At 33.3% G+C, this 19241-nt stretch overlaps 1 protein-coding gene across 2 annotated transcripts; it reads left to right on the forward strand.

Annotated features, from left to right (window-relative positions):
- Nucleotides 1-1971: 1971 nt before the first annotated feature.
- Nucleotides 1972-18702, forward strand: LOC148277588 (fibroblast growth factor receptor-like 1). 2 transcript variants are annotated; one of them, XM_088232683.1, is made up of 7 exons: nt 1972-2110; nt 6243-6630; nt 9095-9210; nt 12208-12418; nt 13280-13350; nt 15925-16173; nt 18441-18702. In XM_088232683.1, the coding sequence occupies exons 2-7, from the start codon at nt 6561-6563 to the stop codon at nt 18624-18626; spliced, it is 903 nt and encodes a 300-aa protein (XP_088088809.1). In that variant the 5' UTR covers nt 1972-2110; nt 6243-6560; the 3' UTR covers nt 18627-18702. The 2 variants fall into 2 exon arrangements, with proteins under 2 accessions (XP_088088809.1, XP_088088808.1); XM_088232682.1 differs by having other exon boundaries at nt 1978-2146.
- Nucleotides 18703-19241: the final 539 nt, after the last annotated feature.

Consider the following 19241-nt stretch of genomic DNA (forward strand, 5'->3'; position numbering starts at 1 on the left):
ATAACTTAAGCATGTTCATTATTGTTCATTGTGATCGATCAAATGCTTAGCGTGTTTTTAAGCACGTCGATAGTTATTTGTGATTGAGCTACAGAGCCCACAACGGGCTGTAGCGCCACTGATGATGATGATCATGAATTTTCAAGCATTTTATTTACTTTTGTTAATTTCTTTTTACACATTGTTTTTTGCGTTATTCTTTTTCTTTATTGTGACGTTATATTATTATACTATCATCTGTTTTGTTTTAATTAATAACAACTTCTGTTCTTTTCGGTAAACTTCCTCCTCTTCTAGTCTTACTACTATGGATATCTCTTTACTATTTAGTGCAATAACGTTGAAGTTAAAATAACATTTATTTCAAAAATGTTTCGAGTATGTCCAAATGTTTGCAGACAGGCTGGATTTCCTCCCTAGGGAGTTATTTAGATCTAAATTTGTTGTAACAAAGAGGGAAAACAATTTTAAGAAGATAATGTTGAAGTTTAAGCATTTACAGGGCTTATGACCTGTCACTGGCTGGTTAAAGTGGCCACTTTACACACTGTGCAACATTCACCATTCTGTCTTCTTCCTCTCAAAGTCAACAGATGAACTGATGGATCTCTCTCGCCCTCAGATGCGCTTATGAGCGTGACATGGTCTACTATTGCTTTGTTAGTTGCTAATGATATGGTAATAAAATATACACAGGATGCTTCTGCGTTCGTCTAAATTTTGCTGCGATTCTTAATATTAGTGAATTAAAAACACTGGTGCATAAATATATTTTTTCCATTTAATTTAATCATGTAAAGGTTGATTATGTAATGGCGCGTTTGCAAAACTTACATGAACACATTTTTAATTTTCAGAATACCGATTTAAAAAACTTTCATATTGAATTTAAGTCAAATGCGCTATGGTTTTTTTAATCCCCTTTGGATTAGAGCAACAAAAATTAATCATTTAAGAAAAAAAAAATATTTATTTAGTAACGTGTCGCTCCCAAAAAAAAATCTTCTTAAAATGGCGGCAGAAAACTTGCCTTTTTATCATTTAGTTGGTCGAAAATTATGAAAAGAAATGTGCTTGTGAAAAAATACATTTATGTATTGCATTTTCTAAACATCATTGTATTTTTTTTTCATATGCTCATTACCCTCTAATCCAAAACGGATTTTTTTTTTAAGATAACATATTTGGTTAAAATTGAATACAACCTTTTTAAATCGGGTTGTGGTCCCCTGGTTAATGTTGCGGCCTCACGGATCAGAGGTCCTAAGTTCAAATCCCACTCTACCTCAACTTGATTCCCATTTTCTACTAGTGAGTTATTTACAACTCGTTGAAAATGGCCTCGAAATCTAAATACTAAGCAAATAATAAGAACGCAAATATTTCCTTCGTAAAAAAAAATCAATTCCTGTTGATTTTAAATTCGATTGTGTAAGTTTTGCGAACGCGCTAGCTCTGGTATCGAAAAAATCGAGGTCTTGTATTCCCGTTTTCCGCGTCCCAAAACGAACGGATTTTGATCTTTTTTTAAAGAAATAGTATCAAAAATATATTTTCTGTGTCGGCACGTTTTCCCGTTTTCAAAAATAGTTACCGTAGGCAGCAAATAAAACTAAGTGCTTTAAAAGGTTTTCGGACGGTCCTAGTTTCTATACCTAGTGTAAAAGAGAATTTGTATATTTTAAAAACAAATCACAGGGACACGCCAATGAAAGATATAAAAAAAACATCACTCTAGCTAGTGCCATAGTTCAGGGAGAAAATTCGGGAATACGTTTGTTTGAAGAAAAGTCAGACCGCGCAGAATATTCCACTGCACACTATATTCTCGTAAAAAATCTACAATGTCCCATTCGTCCCAGGCTATATCTAAGTAAATGTATGCATTATAATCCGTCTCTAACTAAAGATAACGATATTTGATTTAGTCGGATTGATTATTTTCAATTTTCCGATAGTAATCCGACCACTGTTGGATCGGCCGGACGCGAGTCTCTATTCTCTATATTCTATTCGTTTTCCCGGGAGATTGGTTAAACTCGATTCACGTTGCAATATTTATCGTGCGATTTTTTCACCTGTAAACATTAGATTGAGCGCTCTGTAAACAGTAACTACAATTATTACTTTGTGAGATAGTCAAGTGGTAATAACGATTTTTAAATAAACCCGTATTATTTTTACTACAAAGTTTAAAGTTACATGCCGAAAAAATGTTTTATTTGCGTGTTTTGAACCATTTTCCATTTCGAATAAATTGTTTTAAACAAACAAATCGTAAATATAGTCTATTCTTGGAATTATTTTTTTACAAAATAACTAAAAACTCGTGTAAAAATGCTCCATTTAATAACTATTTTATTTTTGTTTTCTGATAAATCATGTTTTTTCAGATACGAACAGTATCTGTCGATAAAGCTCCACCTGAAGACAATTTAAATCAATCTTTATATCAGATTTTTTCAATCAGTAAAAATATATGGCTTAATAAATTTTAGTTTAGATAAAAAAGTAGATAGGTGCTTGAATTTCTAAGAGACGGCAAAATTCGAAATATATGCACACTCTTACATATAATATACATTAACATAATTTATTAAAAGTAAAATAGTGACCAATTTATAATATTTGGCCATCTTGTATCATTAGATCAGAACGACACCGCCAACGGTTTCTGTTTCACAATTTTGTATGGAATGTCATTGTATAAATAAGCCATTTAACAACGTCATCGTGTAGCTGAATCACAAATAACTATCGACATGCTAATAAGCGACACGATAACAATTTCTCAACACCTAATATTTAATGTCAAAATATTTACGTTTCGTGACGTATAATCCTGCTGCGCAATCACATATTCGAATTTCACCGGTGTAAATATGGAAAATATTCCAAAACTGCTATTTTTATTTGTTTATTTATTATTTTTCATGCCATTTATTGCATTTAGCCGGCGCGCGGTTGGCAAGCCAAATTTCACGAAAAGCAGTCGCTATAATAATTGTAATTCAATTTTCACTTTTTTGTATTGGATACTCCTTACTTTTTTGCAAATGCAATATATTGTATTTTTTTTTGTAGTAAACGCCGATTTTTCGCCAATGAACTGTATTTATTTACAAGGAAAACTAAAAACAAACCGACAAGAGCGTTGACTTAGATATTACACACGCGTTTATTTATGACTGTGATAACTTAAGCATGTTCATTATTATTCATCGTGATCGCTCAAATGCTTAGTATGTTTTCAAGCACGTCGATAGTTATTTGTGATTGAGCTACTGGTTGGCAGAATGGCTAATACTGAAAAGGTAGAAGATTGTTTATCACAAAATTGATTCAGATACGCTGCAAATGAAGTAGTAATGCAGTATCATATACACCAATAGTAGCAGATGAGGATATTATCACGATTATGAGATACTTAAACCAGTAAACTTAATACTTTTTTATTAAATATTTTGCAACTGTATAAAAATAGGGGGCTTAGCACAAGCACAGTGCTCACGACTTATTTTATCTGCTCAGAGTCAAAATTGTCTATTTAACAGTTCATTATGTACTTAACACTTCAATAAACATGCTTTGGTAATAAATTTCTTAACGCAAATATTTTTAATAGAATATTTATTTCACGTTGAAAGATTCATTGGATCTATAATTGAAACATTTGTACTGTAGTTTGGTATACATTGAACGCTATCACCCACGTCATTTCGTAGACAGAAATAAAGTATCAAGAGAGTGCTACCCGAAATTGCATTTCTAAAATGTATAAAACCTAACTATACGAATTAATTTTGACCTTAGACCAGGTCTGCGCAACATTTTTCAAGTCTGAGCCGGATTGCCAATTTTCCTCTGAGTCCGAATCTCAAAATAACCATCCACACATACAAACATGCATCGATAGGTTTCAATTCTAAGAGTCAGCTAACATTGTATAAAAATAAATAGCATTAATTAAATAAAAAGCAGTAATTAATTAAATAGAAATTAAAAAGACAATGCACTATGGATTTCAATAAATTTTCTTGGCAAATGAATGTTTGTTTTTATGAATGTATGTATGTGTATGCGCATGGGTGTATGTATGTGTGTATATATGTGTGTATATATATATATATATATACACACACATACATACACCCATGCGCATATATAACTATATATTTATATATATATATATATGTGTGTGTATACATGTGTATGTGTGTATGTGTGTACGTATATGTATCAAAATGTGCAAACGAATAAGTTTATATTTTATTTGTCTGTGCTCTCTATTAATTTGTTAACTATTATAATATATTAAAATGTAATTGCCTAGCTTGGAACGGGGTATGTACCCTTGTTAGCTGGGCAAAGTGAACGTAAAATTGTATTTTGATAAAGAGTGTAAATAAATAAATTAAAAATTACTGCTGTCTTAGTCCAGTAAAATCACCGTACAGACACGCTGCAACCGGTGCGGCGTACTATGTAAAATAAAGGTCGGTTTCGGATCAAAAGTCAAAAAATCTTTTATTTTTATAGGTATATTTAAAAAAAATATACACTAATATAAAATAGTCTTAAAGGCTTCAAATGAAATGAATTTAAACACGATATTTTTATTTTCAAACAGTAAAATATTAAAAATAATATTAAAAACATAAAAAATGGTGTTCATTTGTTTATAATATGTATACAAACTAATTATTATAATATCGATAGGTTATTATTATTATTATTATTATAAAATGACAAATACCTATCAGTAATATCAATCAATGATTCAATAATGAATAACAAACTAATTCGAAAATATTTTTCATAAATGGTCTACATTTAAAACCGCCATGGATAGCGGTTTTTGGCTTTCTGATTTTTATCACATTTTTCATAATAACTTAGTGAAAGGCAAATTTTAGCATCTAACTTTTATAAATATTATTTTATGAATGCCTAGGCTACAAAGCAACATTAAATGTAACGTATGGGGAGAGGTGGGTTACAGTCAAAAGTCTCCATAAACTTAATTTTTTTTTTTTTTTAATAATATTTTTTTGTATAATTATTTCAATGTATACATAAAGATTTAAAAAAAATATTGAACTCAGGAACATTAGGCGAACTCGTCAAACACTGCACAACGAGACGGATTTATCTTCACTCGATTTCTCCTTTCAGGCGTTTTACCTGGGAGTAGCCGTCGAACCGAAACTTAAAAAAACGTAAAATTTAAATCAATCATCAAACACTTATCCCCACTGTGGTGCACAAGGCACTGCATGGTTAATTAAGTGCAGTGTATCTCGAACGTCTGTAACAGTAGCTCAATCACAAATAACTATCGACGTGCTTAAAAACATTTGAAACAACAAGCATTTGAGCGATTATAATAAACAATAATGAACATGCTATAGTTATCGCAGTCATAAGTCAACGCGTGTGTAATCTCTAAGTCAACGCTCGTGTAGGTTTGTTTTTTGTTTTAAATAAATACAGTTTACTGGCGAAAAATCGATGTTTACTATAAAAAATAATACAATATATTGCATTTGCAAAATAGTAGGGAGTGTCTAATACAATAAAGGGAAAATTAAATTACAATTACTATGGCGACTGCTTTTCTTGACATTTGGCTTACCAACCGCTGGCTAAATGCAATGAATAGCATGATAAATAATAAATAAATAAATAAAAAGAGCAGTTTTGGAATACTTTCCATATTTACACCGGTGAAATTCAAATATGTGATTGCGCAGCAGGATTATACGTCGCGAAACGTAAATATTTTGACATTTAATATTCTGTACCTAAGAGGCAGACGGATACAAATCCAAACGTCAAATGTTCAACAATACCCTAAAGAATCTACTTGAACGGATTTTTAATAATTCAGAACATTAATTTATATTTTCAGTATCTTAATGGTTCTTTCATTATAAGACTTACATTTCTTCAAAATCAAGGGACATGATCATAAACTGGATACAGAAATCGAAATTTCATTTCATCAAATTCTGGATTTGCATCCGTCTGCCTCTGACGTTCAAATTAGGTGTTCACGGATGTTTCATTGTGATCGCGAATACGATAAACGACCATGGTGAAAAAATGTTATCACGTCGCATAAGAGCTAATAATAGCCCGTCGATAGTTATTTGCGATTGAGCTACTGGAAGGTAAATACAATGAAATATTCCAGTGTAGAACCCACCTTTTTAATCAATATTTCACGTCGACCTTCCCAGTAATCAAATTCGGGACCTCAAGCATGGTAAACGAACGCTCCAACCACTCACTACATTACGAGACGTACTTTTTCCTTATTCGGGATTTTTACCTGAGAGCTACCATTTAGCTGATTTAAAAAAAGACCCTATAACGTGTATATTTAATTAACGTCAGTGATAAAATGCGAAATATTATTAGTGAGATGACGTTAGTTCGTATAAAATATGGTCAGTGAAATATTTGCGTTTATCAATGAATCGGATGTGACAGCATCCGCTGGGACCCAATCTTCCGCTTGCAAAACATGGTTCATGGAATAGTCGTCATAGGAAATAATGATGGAATGGATGTTATTTTCTATCACCATCATCGCAAGCCGGATTTTGTGTTCTTCAAGTGAAGCGAGTGAGTTAATTTTTTTATTCGTTTTGTCTTAATTTCACAAAATATTTTATTTTCTGATTTACCGCCTCACTAGGTGGGTAACTAACTCTGTATCGAGGCAAGAGCGTAGGAATCTCGGGGTAATTATTTATTTTCAGTCCACAAGCAGTAAAATATATAATATACGTAGTCTGTTAAAAAAGTAGCGCGAATTTTGTGTTTTTTCAAAAATTATTTATTTATTCATGAATACCTATTTTGTCCCCTTCAAAGAAATACCCACCAGATATTATGCACTTGTGCCAACGTTTTTTCCAATCCTCGCAGCACTTCTAAAGATCATTTTTTGTGATCTTGTTCAGCTCCTCCTTCGATGCCGTCTTTATCTCCTCAATCGTAGCGTAGCGTCGTCCTTTCATGGGCCTCTTCAGTTTCGGAAACAAGAAAAAGTCACAGGGGGCCAGATTTGGGAAATACATGGTGGCTGCGGCATTATCATTGTGTTGTTTTCGGTCAAAAATTCGCCCACGTCGCTCTCACATACAATTCACAAAATGAAAAATAGTAACACTAAACATCTTTCATCAATTATACAGAGTGTTCTTTAAACCCTGTCACATCCGAAACCACGATGATCACTATGAGCAAGAAGACATATTAGCAGATTAAAATATTTTTTTAGAACGAATAAAAATTTAAAAAATAAAACATAAAAAAAGCAAATGGTTGCTTAATTCTGCAGGGGTGAAACGAGAAGGGGTAAGGGGGGAGTCTGACACTGCGCCGCGCTCCCCTCACTTCTCCACTGCAGAGGTAAGCAACCATTTGTTTTTTTAGATATTAAAAAAATATATTTTTTGAAATATTTTTTAAAATATGGTATTATGTCTTCTTGCCAATACTGACCATCGTGGTTTCGGATGTGACAGGGTTTACAGAACACCCTGTATGTGATGACCAAATGAAAATTTAAAATGTTGTATAGACCAAAATTTAATTTATATTATATATAACTAACATAATTTATTAAAAATTACATTAACTTGAATTCAAAATCAAAATAGTTTATACAATTAGATAAAATTTTACTTTAATATTAATAATTTATAAACAGTCTCGTAATAACAATAAGTTTTTTTATTTAGCACAATACATTATAAATAATCTTTCGATAACTGCTTCGATAGGCTCATTATCCATTTTTTATATTCATTTTTTTTTTTATTTCACTAAACTCTAAAATAAAAATAAAATATTTTGAAATAGACAATAACAGTAATTCACAATTTTTTATTTGTTTACTAACGTTTTGACCATCCTAAACCAAAAACGACCACTTTTTAGCTGAAATCGTGCATTTTCTGAACATTCTTATTTTTATAATCGAAATAAATCATTTGATAAAATAAAAACTTCTTTATCTACCAAAAGTGAGTGTCCTCCAATTTTTGGTAGCATATGCATGATCGTTGAATGTAGCCCTGGTGTAAATAAACAAACTTAGTAACTATGTTAACATATTACAACAGATATAAAGAACATTTTATTGGAGGTAATATAAAAGTCTTAGCATCGTTTCAGCTCTTTAACTTCAAAAACATCAACGGATGAAAGAATTGAAGGGATATTGATAATCAAATATGGGCAGAATGGTGAATGTTACACAGTGTGTAAAGTGGCCACATAAACCAGCCAATGACAGGTTATAAACCCTGTAGATGGCTAGACTTCTATATTACCTTCTTTAAAATGTTCTTCATCTCTGTTGTAATGTTAATAATAACAGCTCTTCAGGCAGTTGGATCCAGTCCATGTCTATAAAAATTTGGACAAACTCAAAATATTGTTGATAAATCCACCTGGTCCATGAAGAAGTATAGAAATTGAAAAAAATAATTTTTCAGGCGTTGCCTAGTATGTAGGTGAACTAATTCAATTAAACGAATCTCTCCCGCATAAATAAAGGTTTCAGCTCTTTAACTTCACAAACATCAACAAATGAAATAAATGAAGGGATATAGATAATTAAATATGGGCAGAATGGTGAATGTTACACAGTGTGTAAAGTGGCCACTTAAACCAGCCAATGACAGGTCATAAACCCTGTAGATGGCTAGACTTGTATATTACCTTCTCTATAGAAGAATTAATTAAATAATTATAATGCTCTTCATCTCTGTTAACTATGTGTTCGTTTTCGTGTCACATATTTTACTCTATAGGGCTCTATGTATTAATATGTCAATACCCGGTCAGTAGAATTTGGTTTTATACGAACTTTCTGCAGCAAGCTGTTGAAAGCTTTTGGTCCTATGAATGGGTGACTTCGCCGTCCGTACGTAATAGGATTATTCCATCCACGCGACATTTTACATGACAGAGCAAGGCGTTTTAAACTCTTATAGAATTCATGTAGCTGTACTTTATCAATTACCACGTGTTATATTTATTTTTTCTTCAAATGCATTTACATGTTGATTTATAGATTGGCCATGGTCAACAGAGCACGAAACCCGCCTAGAGAGAGTGCTGGAAGGGCATGACGTGGTGTTGAGGTGCGCAGGGCGGCTGGAGAATGCCACAGCCCACTGGGAATACAAGGTAAGTGTCCAACAGAGTAGAAACCTGCCCAAACCATATTTATAATCCAAACCTATCCTCAACTATTCACAGCTCGTCGCTTTAGTTCGTTTTTGTCCAACATACTATTTTTACCGGAGTTCTGAGAAAGTCTTTATTGATAAAATTAAAAAGGAAAAAATAACAAATTGTTTAAGGGGTTTATTTAACGAATTTCATCTTGTATTGTAGTCATTATTCATGCCTATTTCGTAAAAAACTTTAAAGTTCTTTTTTTGCAGATTTTATCTTGGTCAGTTGAACAAAAGCAAACTGAAGCGACGAGCTGTAATTACAATAATCAGATTCCAAATATTATATGTTACTGTAAGTAGTAACACAGTAAACAGAGAAGATTCAATATATTTATGTATTTATATAGATGAACATTTAAAAGGAATAATCAAATCTAACATTTTAAGAATAAACTAAAAAAACAGGTTTACCTTTTTAAAACAATAGGTACGAAATATATCAGTTTAAAGAACTCCTGAAAATATTTTATGCAGTTTGTCAATAAGTTTTGGAATATGGTGTAATTGGATGGGGATGTGCAAGTGACACATTACTCGAACAACTAATCATTGCACAAAAAGCTTTAATAAAAATTATCCTGCAAGCCCCTGTCAGAATGAGCTCCCTCGAAATATACGAAAAACTTATTGTTATGACTGTAAAACAAATGTATCCATATTTTTTACTAATGTATGCATACAAAAATTATTCAATGACCCATGACACCAATGAAACCTGTATTTTTAACAACACACAACTTAAGGCGGCTTAGAAAAATTAACAAGGATGATGAATCGATGGACAGGGTTCATCAGCATTCATTTTTCGCACCCAGTAGTGTATATGCTGCAATTATTAGAGTTACTAGACATTCCACCCTGATGCTGCAAAAGCAATCGGAAATGAGCACAATTTTCGGGCAAAGAAGATTGGTTCACTTCTTCGTTAAAATGTACAACCTACTTCTATTGTCCATAAGGACATTCGTAAATACTATCACTATAAAATCGCTATTAAGAAATGGATAATGGAGGAGGGATGCGCACGGATTGATGAGTGGATCAGGTCAAATACGTAGAAATATGTCTTTATTTATAGTGTTTTTATTAAGTTTTACATGTGCGATTCTGATTTAATTATGTTTAATAAGGCATATTTCAAAATTATATGAAAGGTCTCTCTTGACACGGGACCCCAGTGAGGGAAACATCTTTAATGTAAAAAAAGTCATTCATAAATTGTAAAAAAACAAATAGATAACTAATAAAGAGAATGACTGAAGACTAAATCTGTTTAAGACAACACCCGCCGCAGAACAGCGTCTCAGTCTTTTTTGTTATAACTTCTATCTTCGTGCTCTCTCTTGTATAAGGTACCTGTATAGATTTGTTGCTAAATTAGTGGACATTCATTCTTCGCGTAGCAAGGATATTATTTTTTATTAACATCCAGCATAGTTATACAAATTTTACTTTCCAAATCGGGTGCGAAAATGCCCATTTGAAGATTATAAAAAATACGAATTCATCATTTAAAAAAATATGATAGATATATAAATTATTATGTCCTATGTCGACTAGTGTAACATCACAGCCACACAAGAGTTAAATAATTTACGTTTTACATTTTGGTAGCTAAAATGGGTACCTATAGTATGTGTTAAATAACCCCATTGCATGTAAAGTGAACCAACTAACAAAATGGTCACACGTTTGTATTCAAAGTTTTAACTCTGAGCTTTTTGCCTTTTTTTTCAATTACCTAATTGTTTTGATATTTCTAATTAACATGGATGTTAATTTTTTTTTATTATTACAGAAATGTAATTCATAAAGGTAATGAGTTTACTTCACCCTTAAAATGTCAGCTAGTTCACTTCATCTGCAATGGCCGTTTTCACACATGCCACGCAAATCCATACGACCCGATATTTTACCGCGCTTATCCTGCAAACGCATACAAAATTTGGGTTCATTTTTACCTTTGAATAAAACATATTTTATTAGGAAACAACAGATGACAGCGGACATACATAGGCAACATACAAGATACGGTATACAATATTACTAGACCCGTCACCCTTTGTAATTGTTCACAGCATGCAACGTGTTACAAATGATAAATTAATAAAATAATAATAAAGTATATGAACTAAAGAAACTGTTTTTTTTTATTTTTAATTGATATAAAAACAGTAAAAAAACATTCTTAAACAGCAAAATTTAAGTTAATTAATTTATTAACGTAAACGGCAAATCTGCCTTTATTTTAATTTATAACATTAACATAATTAAGGCGGCTTAGTATTAAAAAATAAAAAAAAACATATTTCCTTTTACCCAAGGTTAATAAAAAAATTAAACCTAAAAATTATACAACGTATTCAGTAGAAAGTTAAAACAATTTAAGAATAAATGTAAAAAACAAATTAAATAATAAAATATTTTCAAGTAATATAACAAGAAAATCGTGAAGTACTGTTTCATACAGCTGGGCAAAGTAAACAAAAAAATATAGTAAAACTATTAATTAAAAAAACTATGAAAATGAATAAGGAACACATAAAAGAAAGCGTAGGAAAAATTACATAATGATTACTTGTGAAAATTATTTGATTATGGATAGTAAATTCTTTTGAATTGACTCAAGAAATTCCCAAAAATTATGAATCTTATTGTACTCTCTGCACATGCAAGAAAGTGAATTATACTATCCTATATTCGAGAAAAAGCACTTAATCCTAAAGATGCTAGGATTACATAGTCGTATATTAGCGTGTAAGTTAATATTGCTAAAGATAATACGAGTATTATGTAGTTACATTATTTAAAGTAGGTACTAAAAAATCATAATAACTGAACAGAAAAGTCTCGAATTTGTCTCTCGAAAAAGTCTGAAAATACAAAAACACCCACTCACGATGCAGAAAACAGAAATTTTTCTTCACGCTGATTTGTTTTCCAGGCCTGCGGCTCCGGCCTCAACCAGTCGCGATGCTCCGCGGCCGCCGGCGCCCCGGGGGGCTGGGTGGGGCTCCCGGGGCAACCCACCGGGCGCCTGGCCCTGCGCGCTGTGGAGCCCCACCAGCAAGGCCTGTACCGGTGCCGCCAGAGCGCCACGGCGAGCATACAAGTACACAGCGCAGTTCTACTGGAAGTCCTGACAAGCAACTATGGTAAACAACAATGTTTTAGTTTGTCCAATTTTGTTGACAAGGACGGGATTTAGCCCCCTAGGGCAGTGGTCGGCAAACCGCGGCTCGCGAGCCGCGTGTGCTTCTTTTGCCACTTGAGTGTGGCTCACACAGCCTAGGTTTCACTTTTCGCGTATATTGTCAACGGTCCTAATGAAGAACATTTAGGATTATTGTCACTGAAAGGTCAAACACGTGGCAAAGATATTGCAAATGTTATCATTAAATGCACAGAGAAACATCCTCTTAAACTGATGGGCCAAAAAGTATTACCGGAGTAAGAACAGGTTTTTTTTCTATTTTGAAGGAGAAAATTGATCACGAGATGTAAGTTTACTATTGCATCATACACCAAGAAGCGCTTTGTGCGTACACATTTCTAGCAAAAAAAAATGGTTGTCAACATAATTGTACAATAGCTTAAGCTCTTTATCATAGTATTTTTTATATTTTTTTAATGGAGAGTGAATAAGCCAATCTTCTGCTACATAATTAGGTTTGTCAAGAGGAAATGTTTCAAAACGAAAATAAATTTGGCTCTCAAAAGAATTCTTAATTGTTGTACTGCTGATCTTTGGCCTTTTTAACTAATGAGTTTGCCGACCACTGCCCTAGAGAACTGTTAATATTAACACATTACAACAGAGATGAAGATCATTTTGGAAAAGGGTACTTAGAAGTCTCTTCTAGTTACAATGGTAATATACAATGTAAAAAACAATAGTAACAATGATAGTAAACAACGTAAATAGGCCCATTTTAGTACCCATGCAAGGTTAGACAAGTACATAGTACATACCTGCCTGAAAAAAAATTTTTTTTAGGAATGTTTTTTTTTTACAGATGTGGACGTTGATTTGCCGATCTTTTTGGAGGGACTGCCCAAAAATCTTACAGTTTATAAGGATTCACCGGTAATATACAGATACGATTCATATTTGATGCATACCTACATAGGTATGTTTGTAAATGTACCTAGGTACATACTGTCCTACCTATAATAATAACAATAGATCTTTATTAACCATAATATAAGTATACAATGTGATAAATACAAAAATAAAGCAAAGGTATACATGGTTAAATGGCGGACTTATTGCCTCTAGCAGTTTCTTACAGCCTGACCAAAAACAAAAAAAATGCAATAATATTTTTTTAAAAAGAAAAAAAATAAGTTAACAAATAAATAAATAAACAATACTACATAGTAGCCCACAAAACGGGTAAAATCGGTTGTGGTCGGGTTGTGGTCCTGTGGCTAGTGTCTCGGACTCACGGACCAAAGTTCCGTGGTTCGAATCCCACAATAGTGAGTTATTTATCACTTGTTGAAAATGGCCCTCAAAATGAAATATTTGAGTAAATCATAAGAACGCAAATATTTCTTTTTTCTAAAAAAAAAAAAAGCCCATCAAAACATACAAAATAAATTAGTCATATCGCTAGTTATTCTACTACATGTAATTTGTTTAAATTTTAATCAAATAATGCGCACATTTCCCAAATAAACTTTTCTTGGGTTACGTGCATAAAATCTAATAATTAGAGAGCATTTATAATAGTTTATAATCGCATTTCTCTCTAGAGGGCACGGTATGATGACGCTAAATACGATGACATATACTGATACACGTTCACAATATTACAGTCTGTCAAATAATAGTTGAACTTCATTGGTGGCGCTGGTGTTCTCACGGTCTTCCTCTTATGGTAACCCCGGGTAACCCTTTACAAACAGCTGCACTGAAAAAGGATGTCGCGACGTTGTCTAAGCCCTGTAAATGCCTAGACATCCATTATCCCTTCTCAATAATGTGTTCCCTCTCTGTTGAAATAAATTAAAATATGAATAACTCTCTAGGGAGAAAATCCAGCCAGTCTGCAAGCATTTGGACATACTCAAACATTGTTGAATTAACTACCTGGTATAAGAAGAAGTATAAAAATTAGAAAATTGTTTTCAGGCGTTGCCTAGTAGGTGATTTGGTTCAGCCGGATCAATCTCACTCACATAATAAAGGTTTCAGCTCCTTTACTTCACAAAAGTCAACAGATGGAAGAGTTGAGGAAATGCGGATGTTTAAACATGGGCAGAATGGTGAACTGTGTGTAAAGTGGCCACTTAAACCAGCCAATGCCAGGTCATAAGCCCTGTAAATGCCTAGACGTCCATTATCCCTTCTCAATAATGTTTTCCCTCTCTGTTGAAATAAGTTTAAATATAAATAATTCCCTAGGAAGGAAATCCAGTCAGTCTGCAAGCATTTGGACATACTCAAACATTAAACATTGTTAATCACAAAACCCATCACTTAATTTGGTGTTGCCAGAATAAAAATTAATTGTTGTTCCAATTTTTACTGTTTACATGCGGCAATATGAAAAAAGAACTACAGTGAACATAAAAAATAATTTTTAAAATTAAATATTAGTAGATAGTTTATGTAACTAAGTACTATAAGTAATAAAGTAATATAAATGTATTACGTCGGCACTGAAATTTAATCTTCTAACACGTTGATATGTGATTTATCAATAACAACAGTAGTGAAAATGTGTTTATTCATGTATAACACTGCATTACGTTTATCACCGATAAGTGATGTTTGCGATAGTAAATTGGGCGTTTAAGTTTTATGGCGCATATTCGAATCAGAAATGATTTTAACAACATTTATATAACAAGATAACAAACATCATGATAAATAAACTAAGATATATTATTATTTTGTCGGCCTCGTGGTGTAATGGTCAAGGCCTACCATGAAAGAGGTCTCGGGTTCGACATGGTTGATATTAAATATTTATTTAAAAAAGTGTTTTATTTCAAAAACGGTTGTATTAAATTTTAATCAAATGTGCTCTCTTTATTGTTTATCAATAAGTATGTACATATTTTCTCCAATAGAATTTGTACTGTGCATTTTAATTACACTGTATTAATTAAGATTATAATGAATACAAAATATTAAATAAAAAACATGCACACACACATACAAAACATTGTTAAGTGATTGTTTTTTTCGCACTAATCCGAAAGAGATTTTTATAAACATTTAATATTATATTAAGATTTTTAAAATCAATATTCTGTACATTAAAAATGTGTTTGCGTAAGTTTTGCGAAAGCGCCATCACTAGATAATCGACGTATACATGAATTGATTAAATGAAAATATATATTTATAAACCAGTATTTTTAATAGAATACATATTATTTTATTTTTACCATTAAGAATCGCAGCGAAATTCAGACGAACGCAAAAGCATCCTGTGTATATTTTATTACCATACCATTAGCAACTAATAAAGTAATAGTTGTCTATGTCTCGCTCATAAGCGCGTCTGAGCGCGAGAGAGAAAAAGATTATTTTCATTATGCGTATGCCCACGAGCTTATTCACATATACTACACAATTCGTTTGTGTAAGTATTGCGAACGCGCCAGCTTTACAAAATCCACCAGTACCTTATCTTTTCGCTTCCAGGCTGTTTTCCAATGCAAGGTATCCAGCCGGACTCCACCCCGCCTGCTGTGGCTGGCGGCGGGTCCCGGGGTGGCGCGCCAGCAGCGCGGCTGGGCAACGCCCCTCCTGGGGGCCGGGGAGCTCGGCTTGCCGGGGGACGTGCACGTCAGCAAGATGGTGCTCCCGCGGGCGAGGGCGCGCGACGCAGGCCGCTACTACTGCGTAGCCGTCAACACCAAGGGATACACTAACAGCAGCGCCTATCTGGAGGTAGTCCCAAGTGTATAACCTGAAATTTCACTATCTAAATATTTAAATTGTTTCTTTATCCTTCTTTTTTCCTTCCCATCCCCTCTCCTTTCTTCATAGCATAGTATTATTATTTTGTATTCGTGGTAAAGTGTTAATTACATATTTTTATTTTGTTAATCTTTGTTTTTATTTTTTGTATAAAGTTGTAAGATTCAATATATTCATGTATTTGTAATTTTCTCAAACTCAACGGTTTGGATAGGTAGGAAGAAATTGCCTTATGGCAATATACCCTTATATGTATATAAAGAAAATAAATAAAATAAACATAACCGCTAGCCAAACATTGCGCCTCGAGGTGTAGTAGTTAAGGGTTCGAAGGATATACGAGGTGTGGCAGAAAAGTAATGAGACTGGCAACACTGCAAGCGATCTGGCATTATAGCGTTGTTGCCCTTTATAGAGCACGTGTATCAGTAACCTCCCATAGCCCAGTGCGAGTTTCAACTCTTTACGTTAACGACGTGATTTTTGTGGCTGCTATTAGTGAAGTTGTGTTTTGGTTGTGTGTCACGCAAAATGAAACAGCGGAATTTGGAGCAACGTTGTGTGCCATTAAATTTTGTGTTAAGCTTGGAGAATCGGCAAGTGTGACATTTGAAAAGTTAAAGCAGGCCTATGATGAACATTTTTTATCCGGAGCACAGGTTTTTCGGTGGCACAAATCATCTTTGGTAGGCAGAGAATATGTTGAAGACAAACATCGTTCAGGGAGGCCTTAAACTGAGAAAACCGACGAAAACATCGAACGTGGGCACACTCTTGTGAGATCAGACCGTCGGTTAACAATAAGAATGTTGATTGAACAATTGAATTTAAACCGTTTTACCGTTCATCAAATTTTGACTGAACACTTGCACATGAGAAAAATCTTTGCCAAGATGGTGCCGAAAAACCTTGCAATTGAGCAGAACTCCTCTCCATCTCCATAAAATAATTTTTGACCTCTAAAGGTATTCCTGTGGTTTCCCAGCCCGCCTATTCACCTGACCTCCGTCCCTGTGACTTCTTTGTTTTCCCTAAGCTGAAAAATGTCCTCAAAGAACGTCATTTCGGGACTTCAGAAAATATTCAAAAGTGTGTAATAGACATACTAAAGACCATACCGGTTGAAGACTTCCAGCACTGCTACCAACTGTGGGATCAACGTCTCCATCGGTATGTAGTTGCCTAAGGGAACTACTTTGAAGGGGATAACACTGATGTTTGAAAAAAATAAAAACTTTTGTATATAAAACATCTGTATCATTAATTTTCTGCCACACCTCGTACATCACTGATGTATTATCATACTCCTCTCCGCACTCGATGGTGCATAGCGCGCTGTATTGGTACACTAAATAGATCTTCTGTTGCATGAAGGTAAGGTGTAAGAGCCGAATGCTTCAGGTGCCAGTCCAGGAACATGAAATATTGCCGTGCAAAACCACATCTTCAATTAATATTTCATGTCGACCGTCCCAGGATTCGAAATCGGGACCTCTAGCATGGTACACTATGAGGTGGACTTATCTCCACTCGATTTCCTTATTCAGGAGTTTGCCTGAGAGAAGCCATCGAGCCAAAAACACTCGTCTAAGATTCTGCTTTTATTTTACACACATAAATGTATTCTTAATCTGCCTCGACTCAAATTCGTACATATTAATGATAATTCGTAATTGAATGAGTGTTTTTGTTTTTACGAGATATTTCCACGATTCTCCGTGTTTTAACTATACTCACACTATACTGAGATTTCCAGGGCACCATAAAGTTGCGTCTGTTGCGTGCTGTGGACTGGAAAGGGGATTCACCCGGAATAGAGGAATAATATGAAGCAACAGCAGCTCTAGAGATGTACTTTTAATTATTCATGCTTTTGGTTGGTTCCGTTCAAACTTAGAAATAGGCTGGGTAATAAAAAATACCAAACTGGTATTTATCTTTATATATTTCAACCAACACTCTGAAGAAAGACATACATAGGTAATTATTTGAATTTATGCATTTAGGAGGCATTGGTTACATATGCTAATGAAGATTCTTCGTCATCTGATGATATTACAATAGTTTATTCGATAAGAGGTTGATTTTTATTTTTTTAATGTGGGAAATTATCGCTTCTTGAGGAATTTCGGATTTTGATATATATATATAAATATCATGATATTTTCCTACCCTGGTTAAATAAATATGAGTTTCACCTTTTCTTTTCATTCCTATATCTTTTTCCAATTTTGCAGGTCATTGGAGATCCTGAAGATGAATGGTACGAGCTATCCAGTGACGGGTGGTCTTTGTATCTGCTGTTCTTGCTTCCCCTAACGCTGGCTGTTGGTCCCGCCCTTCTATGGGGGTGTTATGTATGGAGAACGAGGGTTAACAGAAGAAAACATAACTGCTATGAAGAAGAGGGACAGTGTCTGTGATATATACATAAGTAATTTTAGTTAAATGTTAACCTACCGTTCTAGACGAATGCATAAATAAACGTATATTTTTTTATGTTTAATTTTTTATTTTCTTTTATCCTATTTGAAAGCGACAGTCGAACAAGGGTAAAATAAAAAGCTGGTACCTACACCTTAAAACCTGTTCTTTTTTGTGCGGAAATAGTAGCTATATGTACTTATTTAATTATGCAAAATTAAATTCAATATTAATTTATGACGGTGAAACATCTGTGATTAAATTATACAATATGAATTGACTTAAAAATATGTATAATTTTATTTCATGAACACATACAAGTTAAATACAATTTTTTATGTTCACTATATTAATTTATTTTACTTTATAAGGTAATTCAACAAAAACAATTTAAAGCAATTTGTAGATATTCGCTGGTAAGATTATACACCAATATCTTTAATTACAGAATTTCTCAGAAATCAAATGTTTTCTAAATATTTTTTTGAATTTATGAAATCTGTACATTTAAAAAATCTAATCATGTTTTATATTTTATTCTAACTAAATGGACTAAATAAGTTCCTATATAAATAAATATTTCTTGTACAAGATAAGTTTTGTATACGTGCACT

Source organism: Micrasema longulum, unplaced genomic scaffold, assembly GCF_059751315.1.
Source record: "Micrasema longulum isolate JH-2025_06_02 unplaced genomic scaffold, ASM5975131v1 h1tg001009l, whole genome shotgun sequence".
In the NCBI taxonomy this organism is placed as follows: domain Eukaryota; kingdom Metazoa; phylum Arthropoda; class Insecta; order Trichoptera; family Brachycentridae; genus Micrasema; species Micrasema longulum.

Excerpts from the sequence above, each read along its gene's own strand:
- LOC148277588 (XM_088232683.1), top strand. The coding sequence starts at position 6,561 with ATGATGGAATGGATGTTATTTTCTATCACCATCATCGCAAGCCGGATT. Across the intron at positions 13,351-15,924 it reads CAGTTTATAAGGATTCACCG|GCTGTTTTCCAATGCAAGGT; the intron begins GTAATATACAGA and ends TTTCGCTTCCAG. Across the intron at positions 16,174-18,440 it reads ACAGCAGCGCCTATCTGGAG|GTCATTGGAGATCCTGAAGA; the intron begins GTAGTCCCAAGT and ends CCAATTTTGCAG.